General features: G+C 43.6%; 3 gene segments (V, D, J or C); all 3 read right to left on the reverse strand.

The window, feature by feature from the left end:
• Positions 1 to 23,969, reverse strand: part of LOC123951612 — a 366,823-nt gene that overhangs the window by 26,739 nt on the left and 316,115 nt on the right.
• Positions 1 to 23,969, reverse strand: part of LOC123951625 — a 54,244-nt gene that overhangs the window by 18,069 nt on the left and 12,206 nt on the right.
• Positions 14,255 to 14,732, reverse strand: LOC123951618. The segment is given in 2 exon segments: positions 14,255 to 14,548; positions 14,667 to 14,732. Coding segments are annotated over 2 exon segments (342 nt in total).

Genomic DNA, 23,969 nt, shown 5'->3' on the forward strand with positions numbered 1-23,969 from the left:
AAGGGTCTGTCTTGGTCACGATTACAGATCTAAAAATGGCAGAGCTGGCCTCAAGGCTACCGGAAGACGTGGACAGCATTGGAAGTTTGGGAATTGGTACAGGTGCCATGTAAGAGAATGTTTATTTGGGATCAAGCCAGAGGTTCCCAGAGAACAAAATGTACCTCCTGGTCCCTCCTGATGCTTGGCCCCCTGACAGAATAGAAGATGGAATGAATCTTCCACTTGGTACCTGGTCTCAGAGCTTGACTTTGCCATGGCCCTGTTCTATTCTAGGCTACAACCAAGGAGCAGATGACATGTCTCTCTGTACTCATGGGTAGCTGACTCAGGTTGTGGAGTCTCCATAATAGAGGCTTTCCCTGTAATGTCACTAGATATGGTACTTAGATTTGCCCCATTGTCATGGGGTAGTCCTAGGAAGTCCTGTGGGAGCAGATGAGAGGAACACATAGCAGAGTTCCCGGCACAGGTACCCTGGGGGGATAAGAGGAGGGGACCCTTGGTAGAAGATAGGAAATTGGGGAATAGAGAGGAAATTTTTGGATAGGTGTTTGTGGCTTTGACTCTGTCTAAAAGGGAACACCCAAGAGCCTGAAGGTTTTCTGTGTCTAAAGCCTGAAGATCGGCTTTGGCCTGATATTTTGTGCTCCTCCTCAGAACAAACTGTTATACCCACAACGTAGTGTGAAGTCGGTTTTCTTGAACACAGCAGGAATCACTTTAGAGGCAGAGAAAATAACTCTAAGTGAGTATGACGTCATGTTTTAGGCTCAGACATGTAGGGTGGATTCAGGTCTACCTTTTCCCAAGTTCAACCGAGTTAAGTCTCTGCAGCTCTTATGATCGTCGTTCTGAACCATTTCTCAAGACATTCTCATAGTTCATTAAAAATTAGCCTATCAAACCACTGGGTTTTTTAAAAAAATATTTATTTACTTACTTACTTATTTATTTGAAAGTGAGAGAGAGAGAGAGGAGGGGCTGAAGGAGAGGGAGCAGACACTTTCACTGAGTGCAGAGCCAGACTTGGGGCTTAATCCCAGCACTCTGTGATCATGAGCTGAAATCAAGAGTCAACTGCTTAACGGACTGAGCCACCCAGGCACCCCCCCGCCACTGGTTTTTAATTATGATAATAGTGAACGGTTTCTTCATGCTTACTATACCAAACATTGCCAAGTCTTCCATGGATCTTTTTTCACTTTATTTTAACAACCACTCACGAGGTTGCCCATTTCACAGATGACAAAATGAGCCGTAGAGGTAGAGTAACTTGCTCAAGGTCACACAGCCAGTAAGTGGTGGAGATGGGATTTCAGCATGATCGTTGACTCTAGAGCCTGCCTGCTTTCTATCAGAGAACGCTCAGCTTCCCTTCTCCTGTTTGATCCCCAGGGCAGCCCCATGCAGGAGGCAGCAGACCCCGCAGTCTCAGGCACTTATTGTGATGAGCATGGGGTGTTGTACGTAAGTGAGGAATCACTAAATTCTACTCCTGAAACCAATATTATCCTACTATGTTAACTAACTAGAATATAAATAAAAACTTGAAGCAGGCAAAGAAAGGAAGATTCTAAAGCTCAGAGGTTAGGTGACTTCTCCCGGGTCACCCGGCTGATGAACGTGGAGTTGACGCCAGACCCTTTCCGTACTCAAGCTAAGTTCATTCCCCATCGTGTTGCTCCACACTGGGGGCTTTTGGACCTCTCAGTGGTCTAAAAAGTAGATTTTGGTCAGATTCCAAATTACTTGTCTTTTTTTTTTTTTAAACAATTTCTCCCCAAACCCCCACCCCACCCCACCCCCACCCCCATCTCTATTTCTCCTTCGCTCATAGTCAACTCAACTTTGGGTCCCAGTGGCCTTCACTGCTCTTCAACCACCTTGTCAAATTCCAAGCTATCTTTTCTCCAAACTTCCAGCTCCTTTCCTCCATTATTTTTTTCCCTAAACTACATATTTTCCCCTGGTACAATTTCTTCTTGTCCAGTAAGAACTGCTTTCTTGTCTATCTGAGCCTGGGAGTCACTGACTCTGAATAGTGAAGGTTGGATTTGTGTGGTCCAAAACCCACAAACATTGAAAAAGAGGTGTGAGCATGTAGCTGGGCCACGGCTGAATGACTAAATGGGGACATCTGCCCTTCCTCTCCCCGTCGTCCTGCTCCCCACCTTGAAGCCAAAGAAGACAGGCAATTTTGTGCTCAGTGCAAAGTACCATTTGCATATTTTATCTATGCCTTAGACTTGAGGGGTGAGTGGGAAGTGTCTGGCAATAGAAGTTTTAACACTCTCTGACGAAAGACTGGTTCCCGTAATGTAACGGTCTTTCTGTTCACATCTCCATCACTGCTTGTCCCATTCCCTGGGCCTATTAGATCTGCTTAAGTGGCCCCAGGATCTTCTGGAGGGTAGTTAGTGGAAGAAAGGCAGGAGAGAGCCCAAGAGCAATACCCATGTCGGCTGTAATTATTGTAGTAGCCCTGACTTATTCCATAATACTCAGAGTTTAATAAATGACATGTGTATTTATTTTTCTAAATCATAGTAAATCCAGATTGAGCTCCATAAGCCAAGTTCAGTAATAAGTCCAATTAGTCCACTGGCCTCTCTCCACTCATTTGGCTTCTAAAAACTCTAGAATGTGTTGTCCATATGGAAGGCGGCCATGGGTTAGTCCAATTCCTATTGACCAACCTGTCCCGGAGGATCTCCAGATGGCTTCCAAGGCTCAGCATTGAATGCTCAGTCTACACAAGCACCAATACCATTCCAATTTGAGGACCCTCCATGGCAGGACCACTGTGTTTGAGCAGGTTCTGGGCTTAGGTCTCTAGAACCCATAACATCTGTTCTCTTCCCCAGCCATGGGAATGCAGCAGAGGGAGCTGGCACATTGTTGGGCCACCTTTCTATTCAAACATAAGTCAAAGCACCTGTTCTGTCCCTGTTAGGACAATTCAGTTCATTTGGTTATGGGCTTACATTGTTTAAAGTCAAATATTTCGTAGGCTTTTTCTCCGAGGAAATCTATACTGCTTGGCAAATTTTCCTCTTTTCTTTTGAATCATATTTATTTATTCAATGTACAAGTTTGCTGGTGTTACCATAACAAAGTAACACGGGCCAGGTGTCTTAAACAACAGAAATCGACTTTCTCTGGTTCTGAGAGCTGGAGCTCTAAGATCAAGGTGTCACCAGGGTTGGTTTCTCCTGAGGACTCTCTCCTTGGCTTGCAATGGCCTTCTCACGCTGTCCTCATGTGGCCTTTCCTCAGAGGAGGATGTCCTCCTCTCTTCTGAAAAGAATACTGACCAGTGTGGATTAGGGCCACTCTAATGGCCTTGTTTTTAAGTTAATTATATCTTTAAAGCCCAAATCTCCGAATGCAATCTCATCTTTAAAATAGTAGGGCTTATGACTGTAATTGCATGAATTTTGGTGGAGTGCAATTCAGTCTGTAATCCTCAGTAAACACTGGCTGAATTCCTGTAATGGCTACAGTTTTTCTAGGCTTTAAGGAAACAGCAATGAAGAAGATAGGAAATGTCCTTGTTTTCACAGCATTTATGTGTATCTTTGTGTGTATCTACACGCATGTGAGGAGGCATAGTGACAGGAAGCAGACAATAAATAAGAATATATATATAATGTATATATAGGATATGTATTTGTATCAGATTGTGGTGGTTAGATATTATTAAAATAGGATACAATGGTAATAGGTGTGAGTGACTGCCGGGTTGGCAAGTGCTCTATTAGCTAAGATATAAGGAAAGTACTCTTTGGGGAGATGGTTTCCAAGCTGAGACCTAACTAAGAAGGGGCCAGTCGTGTAAAGGGAGGGCTTTCATATTCCCTGCTGAGTCTGTAACAGAAATAAATCAACACATACGCCATTGCTTTTAAATTAAACAACCCTGTCATCTAGCATATAATATTTACCTTGCCATTAGTTTTGATGGTAAAATTCATAAAAAGGATAGTCATCAATATATTGAAATAATCATAAAAGTTAAAGTATATATTTAAAATATTTTTTGTTAAAGATGTAATTTATTTGAGAGAGAGAGAGAGTGTGTGTGTGTGTGCAAGAACAGGGGGAGGAGCAAAGGGAAAGGGAGAAGCAGACTCCCCGCTGAGCAGGGAGCCCGACATGGGGCCTGATCCCAGGACCCTGGGATCATGACCTGAGCTGAAGGCAGACATTTAACAGACTGAGGCACTCAGGCAGCTATAAAGTACATTTTTGACATGAAATGTTATTTATGAAATATTCTCGGGTTGAGAGAATAAATGATAAAACAGTGTGTATCATATGATCTAACTTTATTTAAATGAATGATCTCAATTCTTACAATAGTATGCATTGATTTTGTAATTAAAATAGCTGAAAGAAAGAGAAATAATGGCAATAATAAAAGAAATTTTCCCAGAGAGGGCAATACCTAGCCTTGAGGAAGAAATTGCTAGTGATAAAATTTCATACATTGCAGTGAAAAAGAAATTTAGGCAGTACTAAACTAATTGCTTGTTCTGTCTGCAGTACAGTCTTATGTGTCTTATGTGGATGATTTCATCTCGTCCTTAAGACAATTCCTCGTTCCTCATTTTTTATTTCACGATTATCCTCATTTTACATATGAGAATAAATGTAATGAATCTGTTCAGCTTCTTCAAGGTGACACCCAGTGGTAAAGCACTAGAGCCAAGGTTTGTTTTTTGTTGATGTTGTTGTTTTTAAAGATTTATTTATTTATTTGAGAAAGAGAGAGAGAGAGAATTGGGGGGGGGGGAGAGGAAGAGAGAGCATCCTCAAGCTGACATCCTGCTGAACTCAGAGCTGGACTCGAGGCTCAGTCCCAGGACCCTGGGATCATGACCTGAGCAGAAATCAAGAGCTGGCCACTTAACCAACTGAGCCATCCAAGCGCCCCAGCAGAGCTGAGTTTTAAACTCAGGTCTGCCAGACGACAAAGACCAAGTTCCTCCCACAATACATTACTGGTTCTTAAGAGACCGTTTTTCTGCAATATCAGATGCTGGCAATCTGAGGCTTATCTGTAGGTGAATCTGCAGGCTTCTCGGGGCAATGGGAACGTGAGGCAGGAAGGTAAGCTAGCCCAGGCCCCACGGATTACTGGATCCCTGTGGCCAAGAGAATCAGGGAATCAGAGAATCTGGGCAGTAGCCACCTGACCTTGTAGACGACCAGGAGTGAGATGGGCATAAGAAGCCAGAACACAGGAAGAGCTGTATACTTAATGAATGGGCAAATAAAAAAAAAAAAAAATCCCACAGTCAGTTAACAAGGAGTATTATTTATCTAGGTCTTAGCTTTGGGAGGAGGATCAAAAAAACAAAAAATTTTCTCTGAATATTCATGGGCACTGAATAAGTCAGTCCTTTGGCATGTTTTCCAAATTTGGGACAGACACTGTATCTGGGGTTTGGGACTGTATTTATAAGATATATAATGAGTATTAGAAAATAAAACCCTCTGGGGGAAGGGCACCTGGTGGCTCAGTTGGTTAAGCAATTGCCTTCGTCTAAGGTCACGATCCCAGGGCCCTGGGACTGAGCCCTGTGTCATCAGGCTCCCTCTCAGAGGGGAGTCTATTTCTCCCTCTTTCTTTGCCTGCTGCTCTGTTCACTTACGCTCTCTCTCTCTGTCTGTCGCAACCCAATTGCTTGACAGAAATAAAAGTAAATATTTCCTGGAAAACCTCCCTTTTGCCCAGGTTTTAAGGAATTCCCAAAGATGAATTATATAATGCACAACATCAAATTATATAATACGTAAAAAAAAAAAAAAAAGCCACTCTGAATGACAGTCAGCAGAAACTACAGGCAAACAAACAAAAAGACACAAAACATCATCAAATGTTGACATAACAGATAAAAATTCCAAGCAGATCCTTAATATCCTTAAAGAAAATAATTTAAAAATACACAAGGAGCAAGATGTTTTCTAAAATGACTGCCCATATTTGTAAAAGAGCCAAGTAGATTTACCAGAAATGAAAATATAATTTAAATGAACCAAGCTGACTGAAGCATTGAATGGCTTATTGGAACTGAGGTGAATTAGGAAACTGGCCTATAGTTCCAAAGAAAGGACCCAGAATGCAGCACAGAAGCAAAGAGAGGGAAAATGTGAGCGAGCGGTCTCCATGACTGTGTGACAGACGTCTAGAGGACCCCAGGCCATCTCCCCTCCTATAAAATGTGAACATCCAGAGTCACAGGCTTAAGTTGTAGCCCATGAGAGGATTTCCTTCACTAATCCCTTTCAAAACCACAAAACTACACGATTCCCTTTCAAAACCACATTCTGGATGGTTCCAGAATAACATGCAACACGATCCAAAAAACAGGCCCTTGCTTTTTCACCTGGAAATAGGAAAACCCCATGCACCCTTGGGTATGGATCGACAGTGAAGCTCTGTGGGTCCAAGCATGTACTATGAGACTCTCACTCGCTCTTGACATGGAATAGTGCCTTTCTCCAGTTGTGCTTGAGTCTGGGCTTACATACTTACCAATTAATAACAGAATTCTCCGTGCACGACCAGCTTTATAGATCTGAGGGTCAGCTAACACACAGTCCTGACCTCCATGATGAGGCTTTAAATCAAGACTTAGAGGCAGCTCTTCAAAGGAAACAAAGTTGTTGACAGAGGAGTGTGACTTTGCACTAAAACTCTTTGCATATGCTTAGTGGTTCTCTTATTAGGGAATGTCAGGGGCTCCCTGGAGATCCCCATCAGCCACAGGCACTTGGAGAACCCCTGGACGTGCTTGGTGCATGGCCCAGGGCAGCTTTAATCGCGCCTTGTTCTGCTACAGAACGCCCTCTCATAGTGCCCTAGCCTTAGAAATGACACATAAAATGGACCACAGCGTAGTATGTGGTAACTCCAAAGTCCAGAAAGCTCATTAAGCATTGCAGCCCTTTCTCCTTGGCAGGCGGTGTGAGGTTCAGCAGCTCATCTCTCACGTTAGGGGGTTTAATCCAACATGTCCCAGATCGTGGGCTACTCAAAGGCTCATTGATGTGGCAGCTCCCTGAACTTTTGCAGACTTTCCACTGGTCTGGCATGTATACATCACACTGAGGCATCACAACTGCTAATTCCTGCTTCCTGAGAATATCCAGCATAATGCCATCGGTGTAATGGACCAGGATGATATCGAAGTGACCAAGAGCCTTCTGAACTACACTGATGGAAAACAAGCTAAATAGAGCTTTGAGATAAAATAGTTAAAGGTCATTTCTGATCCTGCCACTTAAAGGCAAACTATATCCAATGGTCTTTACCAAGTACTTCTCAACATTCTGGTGGAAGAAATTTTATCGTCAGCCTCCTGGTAGCCATGCTTCCTGTAGTTTATCTGAAGTCTGTCCTGCAGTCTGTCCTGCAGGTTTTCTCCCCGTGGCTAGTGGACCCATTCACACCCAGGCCACGGACAAGCACACGAACAGCTGGAGCTGTGGTTTCCCCCACCGTCCTGCCTTGTCTGGGGCCTTGGGCTCATCTGGGTGGGAGCTGGGAAGGAGGGAGCTAGCTGAGGTTCTTGCTCAGATCTTTGATCTGTGCTGGGCACTGTGTCTCCAGCACTGCAGAGGTAAAAGCTGCTATCTTCGAAGCTCATGTTGTTCACAGTCAGAGTGGAGAATGTTAAGGTTGGGCGGCTGATAGGAAACTTCTCTTTGGTAAATCCACTTTCATAAGTGGCCTCCATGCCCTGGTTTGCCGTTGCAATCAGGATCAGGCTCTGTCCTGGGAGCTGACGGTACCAGTACATTAAGGGGAGTTGCGTATCAGCCTCACACTGGATCGTCATGGAGGTCCCGCGCTGACAGATGTCCCTGAGTGGCTGTTGAGAGAGGAGAGTGCCAAACACAGAGCCTGGTTTCAGAGAGAGAGAGAGCTAGCTGATAATAGCTGATAAGCTTGTCCCCCATGCAGGAAGGTCTCTTCACTCTTTGCTTCGGTGTCGCCTCGGATCCCAAAGAACCCCTGGCACGGCTTCCATTTTGTTTTTCCAACTGGTATTGGGTGAGAATCCACTAATCCATTTCCCTCATCCTCTGATGGATGGCCTCAGACCCTCCGCTCCTCCACTCCCCATCAACATGGGATTAGCTTCGTACCTTGTCCCAGGAGAAGTAGCAGGCAAGGCAGCATCGTTAGGTGATAGCCCCTCACCTTCCTTAAGAAAAAAGCACGAAGAAGGAAACCCAAGTTCCTCTTTCCTCCCTGTACTTCCTTCCCTACTGCATTTCTGTTCTCCTCCCCTAATAGGAAGCTAAGCTTCTGCAGAATGTGGAGAAAAAGTTACCTGCCCCCTAGTGGAGCTGTGTGGCCCTTGCCTTAGGATGGATCTTCGTTCACAAGGCATCACAAGCAAGCAACTTCCTTGTGTCCGCCATTTATCTGTCATCTCCCCATCCATCATTGAGCACGCTCTGCGTGTGCTATGCTTTGGGCCAATTGACAGTGAGGAGGCCTGAAAGATCATGCATGGCTTCAACCAGATCCCGCCTCCTCATTGAACCTTTGCATTTCGTATGCATTTTAGAATACACTTTTTAGTTTCTAAAATAATAATAATAACCCAAAGATTACAAAAGACAAAGAGACAAAAATTGGGATTTTATTAAATCTATAGATCAATTTGGGGGAGAATACTTATTTTAACACTATTCACTCTTCCAATTCATGAACATGACCCATATCTCCACTTGGTAAATTTGTCTTCCATTTCTTAGTATCGCTTTTTAGTCCTCAACTTACAGCTCTCGCATGTCTTTTGTTAAATTTGTTCAAATATTTTGGGCTTCTTACATTCTTTTAAATGCAAGTTTTAAAATTTAATTATCCCATTGTTTGCCAAAGTATATAAGATATATAATTGATTTTTGCATGTTAATATTATAACCCATGTTCTTAAGAAATTCAGTTATTAATTTTGGGGCACCTGTGGCTCAGTGTGCTAAACCCTCTGCCTTCAGCTCGGGTCATGATCTTAGGGTTCTGGGATCAAGCCCCGAATCGGGCTCTCTGCTCAGCAGGGACCCTGCTTCCCTCTCTCTCTGCCTGCCTCTCTGCCTACTTGTGATCTCTCTCTGTCAAATGGGTACAATCTTTAAAAAAAAAAAGAAATTCAGTTATTAATTTTATAATTTTATAGGTTTCTTTTGATATATAATTGTAAACAGTGATTTCATCTTTTAAAAGGTTTCACTTTATCATTTACTTTTCAGACTTTTCATCTTTTCCTTGTCTTAATGTGCCGCATAGCACCTCCAATGGTGTGGAATAGAAGTGGTGTGAGAGCACGTTATTGACTTGTTTATCATCTTAGAGCATAAATATTTAATATTTCTGCATTAAGTATGATGTTAGCTGTTGACTTCTTGCAGATGTCTTTCACGAGACTGACGAAGTTCTGTTCTGTTCCCAATTCTCTGAGGATTTTTAGCGTCAATGGGTATGGAATTTTGTTAATTTTTTTTCTATCTCTAACATTGTGTATAGTTTTTATACATGTGTTAGTAAGGTAAATTATAATGACTGATTTTTGAATGTCAGACCAAACTTGTTCCTGGGATAGACCCTGTATAATTATTTAAAAAAAATTTTTGTTTCTAGTTTCTTATTAACTCTTGACATTTTAGATAGACCATTTTAATTTTTTTTAGTGATTTCTCTGAAAATTATCATATTCACTTTAGCCTTTTCATAGTTTATTTATAATTCATATGGAAAAGAATCATTTAAAATATAGAACTTTGCAACTAAATGGGTCTGTTTTCTCCATCCTTATCCTTAACATTATTGTCATCTTTATTGCGCATTTCTGCTATATGACTTACAAGACAATGCTGAAATTTTTCTTTCACTAGTCCTACATATTACAAAGAATTTAAGAAAAAATCTTCAATATCTATCCACATTTCACCATTTTTGTGCTCTTCATTTCCATCTCAAAACCCAAGTTTCTTTTTTTTTTTTTTAAGATTTATTTATTTATTTGAGAGAGAGAGAGCACGCATGTGAGCAAGGGGAGGGACGGAAGGAAAGGAGGGAGAGAATCTTAAGGAGGCTCCCCCCGGGGCTTTTATCATGGAGCTCCATCTCACGACTGTGAGATCATGACCTAAATTGAAACCAAGAGTTGGATGCTTAAGCACCTGAGCCATCCAGGCACCCCTCAAAATCCAAGTTTCTTCTTCTTTTTTTTTTTTTAAGATCTCATTTATTTGTGTGTGTCAGAGAGAGAGAGAGCAAGCGCAAATACAGAGGGAGTGGCAGAGGGAGTCGGAAAAGCAGACTTTTCCTTGAGCAGGGAACCTGATGTGGGGCTCTATCCCAGGACCTAGAAATCATGACCTGACCCAAGGAGTTTCTCATTTAGCATATCACAGTCTATGTTTGTGACAATATCTGAAAATATGCCCTGGAATCTCCCTGCTTTCATCTGGACTGATTACTAACCAGTTCTGCTCAGTTCTTATCTTGGGGCTTTTCTTTGCTGTTATTCTGAACTGGATTCCCTATTTCCTGAATCCTATGATTTCTTCTCTTTTTGGTGTATTCCTGCAGTTTGTTGAGACACATATTCCAGGCACTTCCTAAATAAATGGAAATTTATTTAGATTTCAGATCCTCACAGAAATGAAAATTGCTTTTTTTTTTTTTTTTTTTTTTTGTGGAAGCTTGGGTTAGTTTAGAAATGCAGGCTGAAAATTATCTTCTACCAGGATTTCATACTTATTTTTTACACCATTGTTTTCTGGCATTCAGTGTTGCTACTGAGAAATGAGAGCCATTCTGTTTCTCATTTCTTTATTTATAGCTTGTTTTGGTATTTAACATTTTTCTTTGCCTTGCATCACTTTAAGATCATTTTATCCACACTGTTCTGAAATTGAATGAAAATATGCCTTAGTTTCAGTTGATTTTTTTTCCTTAAAAACACAACTGGCTTTTTTTATGGCTGTCTCTACTTGTCCATGGATAGGATGATACCATTTCTTCCCCTAACACTTCTGCGTTCTACATCAAGATGGAAATATTGAAAGTTTATGCTGCATCAGGAAAAAATGTCTTTGGTTCTGAATATGCTGCTGGTACAGAGACAACAGACCCAAATCTCTGATTGTAATAATTATATCTTTATGCTAATGGTTGGTTTTGAAACCCACTCAGCTGAGCATGGAAATTTACCCAACTTGAACTCGATTATCTAATCGTTGCAGAAACTGTATAGGAACAATGATTTCTGCCATTAACTTACCAGCTATAGGGCTTTGGGCAAGCTATTTAAATTTAGGTTCCTGCACCAGGGTTATTTCACTCAGCATAATCTCCTCCTGTCTTGTCGATGTTGATACAAAAGTTGGGGATTCATCCTTTCTGATGGAGGCATAATACTCCGTAGTATATATGGACCATATCTTCTTTATCCATTCATCCGTTGAAGGGCATCTTGGTTCTTTCCACAGTTTGGCAACTGTGGCCATTGCTGCTATGAACATTGGGGTACATATGGCCTTTCTTTTCACTACATCTGTATCTTTGGGGTAAATACCCAGTAGTGCAATTGCAGGATCAAAGGGTAGCTGTATTTTTTAATTTCTTAAGGAATCTCCACACTGTTTTCCAAAGTGGCTGCACCAACTTGCATTCCCACCAACAGTATAAGAGGGTTTCCCTTTCTCCACATCCTTTCCAACACTTGTTGTTTCCTTTCTTGTTAATTTTGCCATTCTAACTGATGTAAGGTGGTATCTCAATATGGTTTTGATTTGAACCTCCCTGATGGTTAATGATGATGAACATTTTTTCATGTGTCTGTTAGCCATTTGTATGTCTTCTTTGGAGAAGTATCTGTTCATGTCTTCTGTCCATTTTTTGATGTGATTATCTGTTTTTTTTTTTTTTTTTTTTGAGTGTTGAGTTTGAGGAGTTCTTTATAGACCTTGGATATCGGCCCTTTCTCTGTAGTGTCATTTGCAAATATCTTCTCCCATTCCGTGGGTTGGTGGGTATTAAGGAGGGCACATATTGCATGAACCACTGGATGTGATACATAAACAATGAATCTTGGAACACTGAAAAAATAATATAAAATTAAAAAAAATAAACAGATAAATAAATAAATAAAACAATAAATAAATAAATTTAAGTTCTTCATTTATAATTTGTAGATAATAATCCTTGTATATCACAAGTGTATGTTAAGATAAATTACTCGGGGAGATCTCACGCTTGTCTAAAAAAGGGAGAAATGTTTCTCTTCTCAGCATTGACCTTGTTTATTATTTCAGTTCTCTTCTAAAAAAAGGAAATATTCTTTCCTTCCCTTTCACTGCCCCTGCTTCTTAAGAAGCCATCTCCTCTTCCTCATCGTGTCCGAGTAAAGCCTGTTTATATTTTCATTTAACACAGAAGAATTTGTTATATTTACTATAGTCACAGAATTTTAAACCTTGCTTTCTCGAAGATTTAGGATAGCATTTTTTCCTTCTATGAATTTTTCAGTATCCTAATGTGATGTCTCTTTATCCAAAATCATGGTTTACATTTTCTCAATGCTGCCTTGTGCTCTTATGGTAAACATTAGTTAATATTTTATGTGCTTTTGAGAGCACATTCTGTGAACTCTCCTTAGAACACTTCATCCAATTTATTTCTAAACTCAAGCCTCCTACCCCAATCTACAATCCTTTCAACCTCTTTAGATGTCTTGTATAATTCATTGGATGTATGATGTTCAGTCTCTGCATATTTTCCATTTCATTCACATGTTCCACCTCTCTGCTTGGGCAACAGCTCCTTAGTAGTGCCACTGTGTTAGGACAACTGGGTCTGGGGTTGGCTGTCTGTCTACAGGGGTCTCCATTGAGGTGGGAAATGGTCCCAGGAAGCACCAGGAGTGAAGCCACAGTGCTTGTAACTGTTCTTCTCTCTTGAGGTTCATCTTCAGAGGTGGTACAGTGCTTGTGGTGGGAAATAAAAACCTTATTGGAAATCACAGGACTCCTAGACACCCTGAGAGCCCACTGAAAATAGATGTTGGTAGATGTGTTCTGTCATTTGACATTATTCTGGGAAGGTGCATTTTCTCTGTTCTAGACGTTGGCCTCAGCTGGGAGACCTATAATCCCTGCTTTTTCTCAGAGAAAGAATTCACTTTTTCATTCCAGTGGGATCTCTCACAAAAACATTGTAGGATATTTCTTTCTTTTGACACTTCCTCTTGCCTTTATTTTGATCTGAAATCAGCTCAAGTCCTATGTCTCATGTGAATTTAATCCTGACTATTGTAATACACAGTGATTTACTCTTTTCTCTGAGTTCTACAACATAAAAATTAACACTGAATCAAAACATCATGTATAACTATTTGTCTTGTTACTACTTTTTCAAATTCCCTGACATTTGGGATTTTCCAATGTCCTTTACATTTCTTTTGTATTCCCAAAGCAGAATAGGCTCAATTAATATTTACTGACAGGATAGTGTGTGTCTGTCTCATTCCTAAAATAAACAAATGGATACTTTCTCCAGATGATTGTGATGGCAGGTATAGCCCGACTCATTCTTACCACCGTCTGGGTCAGTATACTCCTTCCCTGATCGGAATGTTCCAATAAAACATTTTTGACCATTTTGAGGACCTCAAAAAGATTGTTTTTATTGGTGTTTTTCTCTTTTTCAATGGAATGAACAGAATTCAAACTCCACAAACTTTCTCTTGAATCAGCACGTGGATGATAAAACTGATCTAAAGGAAGAGTTTAGAATGTGCGAGTGCCCTCTAGCAAAATGTCAGTCAAGAGCAAAGACGGGGGCAAAGTAGCGAACAGAAGGACGAGGATAGAATCAGAGAGGAAAGATGGATAAACAGTCGTAGAGCAGGGAGTGTCCAATGTGAATACATGAGAGACGTCTCCTCGTTGGGGTGAGGTCTCATGAATTTAGGCTGGGGATGACACGGAAGGTTGGGTGGGTTCAGTTCAGAAGGGCCCCTGACTTGGAGAGGGCATGAGGCCTGAAAAATATCCACGCTCTCTTGGCCAAGATGCGTGCCTGTGGCCTTGTTTCCTCCTTGGAGGCAGCCTTCTAACTGTCACAAATGTGCCATAGGAGCTGGCACAGCTCAGCCCTGAATTAGGGTCACTCCCCCCTTATACCTGCCCTTTTTGTGCAGAGAGGATGTGGCTGTGCACAGCTGTTGCTAACTGCTGGCGCAGAAGTACACAGATGTCTGGTTGGTGCTGGCAGATTCCAAGGTCAGGGGGAATTCCTCCTTCTTCTTCCTAGAGACATTGTACCCAAAAGGGATGTCTCCTTCCTGAATATTGTTAACACCATATGACCAGTGGAGCAGCTGCAGCCCCAGACCTGGGTCTTGTCGATACCAGAACATTCTTTCGTGGTCCTTATTCTGGGAACATTCCATCAAAACTTTCGCTCCCACTTGTTTGATGAGATGTCTCGGGGTTTGGGTTACTTGTGCATTCACAAGGCCTATGAGAGAAGGACCGCTGAGCTGAAACCAGAGGCCAGGAAGCCTGAGGAGGGAAAAGCCCCATAGCAGGGTCTAGAGATAACAGCACAGGGGTTTGCTGCTATCTCCCAGACTCACCTGCTCCCAGGAGGCAAGCAGCCACACTGCAGAGGACTCCAATCCCCATGGTGGGCTGGGGCAGGAGTGGTTCTTCTCTCAGGCCTGGCTAGAAGCTGCTTGTCTGTGATGTCACTGTCCCTGCCCACGCTCATAACCCCTTAGTCATCCTCTAGAGTCTAGAGAGTTTAGAGTTCCCAGAGTGAAAGCCATCGCTATTCCACATGTCTGTGTGTGTGTGTTTGCACACGTGTGTGCACAGGTGTGTGTGTGCACATGCGCGTGCACCTGTGTAGGAAACAGCTAACACAGTAGACCAGAAGTGACTACGCTCAGGGACTGGCTCTGGCAATGCAGGCTCTCGGCTGGCATCTGCGAACTTGGATTTGGAGAGTGTTCCCACCATTGAGAACTGGTAAGTGCAGTTCATCTTGCCTAGACTCCTAGCACAAGGTAGTGTATGATAAACCGTCATTTACTTCTTCAAGTCTGGAATTCGGGTATGTGTTAGGCAGAGAGTGCCTGTGTGATCAGCTCTGTGGCCTTCCCGGGGCTGCCATAATGTACTACAGACTGTGTGGCTAATCCAACAGAAATCCAAGCTAAAAGTCCAAAATCAAGGTGTTGCTTGTAGGCGGCCTTCTTCTCCCTCTGTCTTCACACAGTCTTGCTTCTGTGTGTGTCTATGTCCTAATCCCTTATTCTCATAAGGACACCAGTCATATTGGGAAAGGGCCACCCCCATGATGTCATTCAACATGAATTATCTCTTTAAAGAACTCACCTGCCAACACAGACACATCCTGAGGTACTGAGAGGTAGGACTTCAACATATGAATTTTGAGGGAGCACAATTCAACCCATAACACTAGCTGCCAGAAATGGCTGGGATGCTGAGTCTATAACAGGCTCCCTGCACAGGGCCATGGCATGCAGGCTCTGCATTTTCCTTGATGGGGACGGCGTGCGTCCTCAAGACAGGGAGAGAGCATAAGGGTGTCTCGGTTGTTTTTCAATGAATTCAAATCAGCAAAACTGAAAGCACCCTAGATAGGCCCTCTTCAGGCAGCATGGACAGTAAACTATGGTTTATTACCAAGTGCCCTATACCATTCCTGTTGTTCCTTCTTGAAGCTCCCTGATACTTCTGTAATAGGGACCTCACCCAGACAGCATCAGATCCTACTCACCCACTTGGAAGGAAAAGCTACAAAGTCCAGTGTAATTTTGATTCTGAAGAGATCATTGATCTCTTTCCTCTGAATTCCTGGTGGAGCTCATAACCACAAGCGGTCAGAAAAAACATTCCTGACTTGGTGTTCTGGCTCAAAGTCTTTCTTCCTGTTGTGCTGTTCTCTGCTTTTGAAATGATTAGCTTTAGCATTTAGGGGATTTTATAAGATTGTTGTAACCCCGAGCACATCCTTGTATCCAGGTGGCATCTTGTATTGCAAAGGATTACCAATCCCTCAGTTCTCATTTCTTACCTGTCTGTCCTTAACTACACATTTAGTGTGCTGAAAGTATGTAGATGTAGCTATTTCTGTTCTAATTGTTACTGATTTGCCTCCATAGATGTAGATGCATAGAGAGATGTGATTTTTTTCCCATGAGCAGTAGGCTAATTGTGTTTATAAAACACTTGCCTTTTCTGTCTATTGTGCTGGTGGTAGAGACACAATAGGGACACAATGTTGCCCACATGTGCTTGTCCACCTGGCAATGTAGTGGAGAGAGTGTGGGACCAATGGTGGGGTACAATCACTAGGGGTGCAATGTCTACAGAGAATTGGAAGAAGAGGAGAAGAAGAAGGAGGAGGAAGAGAAGAAGGAGAAAAGGAAGAAGATGAAGGGGGGAGGGAGAAGGGACAGTAGAAGAATTTAGGAAACATGACAATCAAATGCAAAATCAAACATTTAAAAGAGCATTTTCAAGGTAATAGGATAAATTTAAATATAATTCTGACAGAATATAATATTAAGGAATTACAAATAATTTTGTTAGGTACTGTAATGTGATTATATAACAAAATATTATTTTGTAGAGCTTACTAAAATCTGAAATAAAATATTATGATGTCTGGGAAATTGCTTCAGAATATATCAACCAAAAATGCTGGGGGAATGGAAGACAGAAAGGTGGCAAGTGTTCATTATTGGATCTGGGCGATAGGGCTCATTGTATTATTCTCTCTGCTTCTGTGATTGACAATTTTCTTAATAAAAAGCTTGAAAATGTTATACCAAGGGAAACATGGGACATACAAGTTATTTTCATCTAATGCTTCACCTTCAACATGCTTTACCACAATATTAAATTAAGTACCATCTTCTATAAAGTAACTGGTTTATACTCTTCAAAGGTATTGAATTACAAAGGACAGACTAAGGAGCTTTCCAGAGTAAAGAGAAATGACAACTAAATGCAAAATGTAATTCTGGATTGGATTATAGACCAGAATCTGTTTTCCTTCTTGTTATAAAGGACATTATTAGGAAAAGTTGTTCTTCTTGTGTTATCTTGTGCCAGAAATTCTAAACAAGTTCGGTGATGAAAGATTCCTTCTGTGTAATATCCGTCCTTTGGTGACTACCTTAATTCACTTAGCACGGGGTTAAATACCTAGAAGCCGAGAGAAGAATGGCAGTTGCCAGGGGCTGGGGGAGGGGAAATGGAAGTCGCTGTTGAAAAGAAACAAAGCTCCAGGCTTGCAAGATGATCACATCTGTCCTACAACATTGTGCCTGGAGTTAAGGAGACTGGACTGTATGTTTAAACATTTGTTAAAAGGCACCTCCTGTTAAGTGTCCTTATCACACATATACACAATTTTAAAAAACAACCACAACCGCAACAAAACAAATCCTCAATGGGTGATTCTGGTGCAGACTGAGATTCATTATTACATGCACGACTGTTAATAAAAGTACTATTGTTGCATAGAGGAGGCGATGCTAAAATATTATTTGCTCTGGCAGCAGATAGATGATACGCCATTGGCAGGACGCAGAGGATCATGGCCCTTTCTGTTATTTGCTATGGAGATGTAAAATTCCAAACTGAGGGGTACTCAGGTAAAGGTCACTTCTACAGCATCCCTTTGTCACAATCTTCTTCCTGTCCTCACAGGAGCAGTCTGATGGCTGAGGGTCCCCTGCCCACCTGCTCTGAGCTCAGTGACTCTGGCAGTTCACATGAGTGGCCTCTCCCCAAGAGAACGTGCCTCCCTCACCCCGGGTCACCACAGCTGCTCTCTGGGGCTGGAGCTGATTGTGGAGTCTGTGACTAGAAAAGTCTGCCCCTGCACCCGTGATGGCGAGGGTATCGCAGAAATGGGGCATGTCTAGAGCAGAAACTGGCGACATCTATGTTTCATAATAGCATCATACAAGCACCAATCTTGTCTCTTAGAGAACTTATTCATAAGCTTTTTATTTCAGTGGCTTATTAAAAGGGCTCTTAGCTGGGAAAGAGAGAAAAGGATGACAAATCCTAATTTAAATACTTGAAGGCCTCTTAGAATTCTTGCATTGATATTTCTTGAACACTTGCTACGTGCCAGGCACTGGGAACACAGTCACGGACCACAGAGACACTCTCCATGCCTCACGGAGCTTCTATTCCATTCACCATCTGCTGTATCAGGCACAGTGCTGGTTCCGTGATGCAAACATGGGAAGATACATTACCTAAATCAGAGAACATATGGTCCCCAAAAGAGACTTAGGGCAAACAACACCACCACAATAAGACCATTGTAGAACTGAGAGGCGTAGAAGGTGCTTGTATTCAGGAAATGGCCAGACACATTCTGGGGAACATGGGAAGCAATCATGAGGTTGGGAGAGTAAGAAGGAGGTTGCTAAGTGGCAGTGTAATGGACAGACGCAGTGGGAACGTACTGTGGTACATAGGAGGCAGTGATAGCTGACATGTGGTTATAAAATAACGCCGAAAAGATATGGAGCCCTGGGGCGATGAAATCTAGAGGCCAAGACCTGAAATTAGAAAGGTAGTTTGTCTAGAGGTGGAGTGGGAAAGTTACTCTGAACGTGGGTGATGGGGAGCAGGGCAGTGCGCAGGGCTGGATGGCCTACAGTCCTGGACACAGTCCCTGAAGACCCTGAAGTCTGGGCAGAATGACACTCCCTCCAGCAAGTGGCACCAGGGAGCTGATTGGTACCAGGTGAATTCTCTAAGGTGGCCTGGGCTGCAGGAGCCCTGTGTCAGACCCCAAGGGAAGTGCAGGATGGAGGACTATGGCAGCCCATTCACAGGGGCTGTCCCCCACCATTGTCTCCTGGGGGCACCACCTCTCCCCTTGTGACAACCCTCTCTGTGCAGAGAGGCACCCAGGTACTTCTTAAATCTTGGAGATATTTCTTTAGCATGACGGAGATTAGTTGAGGTGTGAGGAAGTAGATTCCGTAAAGCAGAGTGAGGATGCATGACTCTAAGGAAAGGTGCAGAACCAGAGCTCTGCTGGTCCTAGGAAACAAGGGTAACAAGCAGGGTAACCTGGTGCCTGAGGCAGGTCCAAGTCAAAAATCAGGGCATCCTACCTCTGATCTCTATATCCTATGACAGAGCGCTAGGTGTGTCGGATTATACAGAAGTAGGACAGTGTCTGTCTACCTCATTGTCCCATGGGCTCCCATGCGATAGGAGGTCACTTGAGATGACTTCCAGGAAATATGAATAAGTCATTAGAATATAGATCCATTTCACAGGGAACAGTTTTTGGCCTTATAATCTCTACTTCCATCTCCAATTTAATTAGTGTAATTCTGTGTGCACTGAGGATGTGTTATAAGGTGTAATGGAAACTCAGCTTAGACCCAAGAAACACCATTTTTTGTCGTCCAGAAATGTCTGGGCAAGTCTTTCAAAAAGGAGAGATTAGTCCACTGGGAGCCCCTGCGTAACCGTGTAAAGTGCCTCCTAGAGGGAGCTCATCCTGAAATAAGGGCAAGGAGCAGGGCAAGTGGACGGACCCAGTAATACAGCCATAGTTCTTGGAGGAATGAGTGGATTCTGAACTTGGCAGGGTTTTTGCAGGATTTTGCATCTTGGATGAGGTCTTCTCCATTCCCTTATTCTAGGATATAACTACTATTTTAATGGTTGGTGAGAGATGTATATACTTGAATGAACCTTTGGGCGAAAGTCTGTGTAAGCGATTGGAAATCAAGATACAAAACTGTAGTTTTGCTCTTCCCCTACAAAGAAGGGAAAGGAAAACCTTGGGCAAAAGTTTTCCTCTCCTGCTTCGTTAATAGAGGTGTCACTCTGCTGGGAACTCTACCTGGGAGGGACGTTGGGGCCTGCTGGCAGGTACAATGGAGTCTGCGGTACGGTAGTGCTTGTTGAGTGACATGGCACAGAGCAGAGCCATCAGCAGTGGCTGGCAGGTAGTTTAGGACCCGTTAGAAAAAGAAAAGTATCCCATGGAAACAGTGGTACCCAGAGAGGCAATATCCTCCTCAGGCTGACCTAGAGCACATAGACAAGGGGCTAGAGTCTAAGAGTAAATCTCTATTAGACCACATGATCTGTCTAGCTTCTATACACATACGGAAAACCCTAGAATCTCCCCAAACTATGTGTAGGAAAGGACCTTACAGGGGACCCTTTGACTGGACTTGTCAGAGGGGTGTTGGAAAGAGGATCTGAGAGAAGACTGATTCACGCATTCATTTAACACTACGGCCTTCAGGCACGCTGGTAAGTATGGAGATAAAAAAGTAACATAGAAATGCATGATCTTGATTCTCTTTAACCTTAATATTTAATAGCCTAAAAGTTAAACAGTGAACAGTTAAGTGTGTTGATGGCCGTAAGGAGAGAATGTCACGCTGTCATAAGGTCACGTGGCAGAGGAACTAATCCAGCCAGGGACTCAAGGAAGTCTTTCTGGAGGAAATGACTTCTGAGTTAGTATCCAGAGGAATGACCGGTCCGGTGACCAGGTAGGTAGGGAGAAGAAGGTTGCTCTAGGGTGAGTGAGTATTATTGATGACCCACCAGCAGTGAGTCAGTAGAGGACACCCGTGGGGACCTGTGAGAGGTGGGATATGTCTGGTCGTTGTAGCTGAAGCAATGAGGACGTTCGTGTTAAGAAGGTAGATAAGTGCTCCAAGACCACATCATGGAGAGCCTTACAAAGCCTCAAGTTTATACTTGAGACTTTAGTGAGGTTCAGGAAAGACTGATGGCTTTCGAGCCCGAGAGAGTGTTTTGTGGATGGAGGCAGATGGAAAACTAGGAAGAGGGGGTGACTACTTGGAAGGTGGTGAAGGAATCCAGGTGAGAGACGTTTGCTGGACGATGGTGTTGTCAGTGATGTCAGAAACATGAGTAAAATTTGCAAAGGATGTCATCTAGAAATATGCAGGGTGGGGGGAATAATAGATTAGGTGAGGAAAGATAGTAACCGAGAGATGGCAGAGATGACCCCTCCATTCCTGGTGTGGGCATTTGGCCAGATGGCAGGACCATTTGCCGAGATGAGGAGATGAGGGATGTCAGATTTTGTAAATAACTCAGAGCGTGCTCTTCCCCCAGGGTGCAAACCTCCAGGAATAGGACATGGGATATGGGTCAAAATTTTGTTGAGGGATTGGACCAGAAGTGGGGTGTTTGGTTTGGGCAACAATGAAGCCCAGTAAGGAGAAAGGATTGCAGTGTGCTTAAAGTTGTGTTTCTAGGAGAAGCTTCGCTTACCCCCGGCATTAGACCAGTAGGTTTGTCCTGCCTTGACTTTGACAAGCACCTCAGTCAGGAGAGGTCCCATGAGAACAGCACACTGCAGGGGAGCTGCCTTGGTCAGAGTCCCTGGAGTTGGGGAATCAGGGAAGGACTTCTAGGGCACTGATGGTGGGGGGAATTTTCCTCCTGCTTGGCAAGGAGTGTCCTTGCTCTTGCTCTTGCTTTTCGTGCAGAGAGCAGCTGGCTGAGCAGTGCTGTGGATACACGACTGGCACAGAGGTACAAAGAGGTCTGGTTGGTGCCTGCTGACTTCAGGGTCAGGGGGAAATTCTTCTTCTCTTTCCGCAAGACACGGTACCCATCTGGGACATCTCCATCTTCAATAAAGTCAACGTTCCTTGAAAAGTAGATCAGCTTCAGACCCACTCCTGGGTCTTGTCGATACCAGTACATAGCATCATGGTTCATATCTTGAGAACAATACAGTGTCAACTGCCTTCCTGTCCTTGTGATGAAATGTCTCGGGGTCTGGGTCACTCCAGCTTCCACTGGGCCTGTGAGGGATGGAAACAGAGCTAGAGACAGCCAAGAAGGGCACGGCCTTTAGAAAAGGACTTGAGCTGAGACCTGCGAGCTGTGGCCAAGTCGCTCACATATCCTGAAACTCACCTGCTCCCAGGAGACACAGCACCACACAGCCCAGGATCCTGAAAGACATGGCAGTGGGACATAGGGGTCTGCCAGCTCTGGGGGCTGGGCTCTAGTAGGTTCCGTTAATATCTCCATCTCTGCAGCTACTTGGCTCTCCTTTTCAGGAGGGAAGCCCCTCCCCTTTCCTCACAGGGCTGAGGAGAGACACAGACACTCAGTAGTGGCCACTGCGGGCTGACAAGCCTCGTGATTAACCAGCCTTTCCCTCGCTCTCCTTCGAGGCTGCTCCTTTCTGTGCCCTGGACAAGGTCTCACCAGTACACTCCTGTCAAACTTGGCAAATATTTGTGCATTTTGAATCCTTATGATGGAAACTAGTATAATGCCATAATCACTTAGAAATGCGAGAACATGAAACTTACACTCCATCCCAAGTGCACGTTTATACTTTCGAAGTCCTCCCGTCTACTCTGCAGAAGAAATTACAAGTATATTCCTCTCCTTGTTTATCCCTGGCATGCTTTCCAGCCACGAGCTTTTACTAGAGGCTCATGAGTACAGATTCAGCCAGGTCCACGGTGTGGATTATTTTATTGGTCTGTAGCCAGTTTAAAATATTAGGTGCAGGGGCGCCTGGGTGGCTCAGTGGGTTAAAGCCTCTGCCTTTCGCTCAGGTCATGATCCCAGGGTCCTGGGATCGAGCCCCGTGTCGGGCTCTCTGCTTGGCAGGAAGCCTGCTTCCTCCTCTCTCTCTCTCTGCCTGCCTCTCTCCCTACTTATGATCTCTATCTGTCAAATAAATAAAATCTTTAAAAAAAATATCAGGTGCAGGCTCTTTCCTCGTCAGCAGATTACACAGTCAAGGGAGCTAGATAGTAGCTGCTTTCCTCCAGGTTGATGTTGGGCGTATCTTTCTTTCTTCTCCTCTTCTCTCTCTGTCTACAGGCAGGAGCGACATCTGCTTACTTCAACCACGGCACTTTTTTTTTTTTTTTTTAAACGAGCCAACATGGTTTCTTTGTCTGCTCTTTCTTGCGGTCTCCATGGGCCGCGCCCCACGGCAGCATGGCTATGTCCCCCGATGCTGACCAGCAGCTGGGCTGTGGATCCCATCCGGGGGAATTCTATATGGGTCTCTGGGCATCAGGGTGTCTCTTCTGAGTTCTAGCTGCCATACTGTTCCCTTTTCTGGGGAACTGTGTTCTTCCTGCACTGAGGTGACTTTCCTGGGGTTGCCCAGAGTATCTCCCGTCTTGGAGAGCTTTGAGTTTGTTCTGTGAGTTTGTTGGAGCCGGAGTATTCCTGTGAGGGGAGGCGGGAAGGACCGGGGAGTTTCCAACGACAGCTAGGGCTTCGCCGATTCCTTCTCTATTTTTCCAATCCTTGTCATCTCCAGGCAAGAAGGGGGCCCTCATCCCAGTCTGGGAGCAGCACTCAAACCTCAGAGATGGCTTTCTTGCTTCCAGTCCCCTCCGTGCTGGAGATGCAGCTCCAACCGCCCCCATTCCAGGCCAGTGAGAGAGGCATGCTTGCTCTCAGGAGAGAAACTCTGCTCTAAGGAGGCATGTTCTCTCTTCCTATGTCCCTACCCCTGTGGTTCCTTTCAGGAAAAGCATGGGGGAGGGGGAGCTGGCTTAACTCCTCTTGCCTCCACTCTGGCCCTTGGTGTTTTCCTGTTGTCTTGGGAGCCCTCCATATTCTAACTGGGGGACAGGTGTTCTCTGGGGGAAAGAAAGCAGTTTTCATTCTCAAGAACCTGCCCCAAGCCAACAATTTCTTTACTGCTTAGTAAAGCTTGTCATCCAAATTTCATCTCTAGACATCTTTCACAGTTTACCTGCCTCCACAAAGCTGAACCCACTATCTATTTACACCCCAGCCCAGTGGATTTTCCCAGGTTCCATGGTGCTTCCGATACCATGGAAGTGGATAATTACAACTCAAAGACTCCTAGTTTATCTCAG

The sequence above is a fragment of the Meles meles genome, chromosome 10 (assembly GCF_922984935.1).
Source record: "Meles meles chromosome 10, mMelMel3.1 paternal haplotype, whole genome shotgun sequence".
In the NCBI taxonomy this organism is placed as follows: domain Eukaryota; kingdom Metazoa; phylum Chordata; class Mammalia; order Carnivora; family Mustelidae; genus Meles; species Meles meles.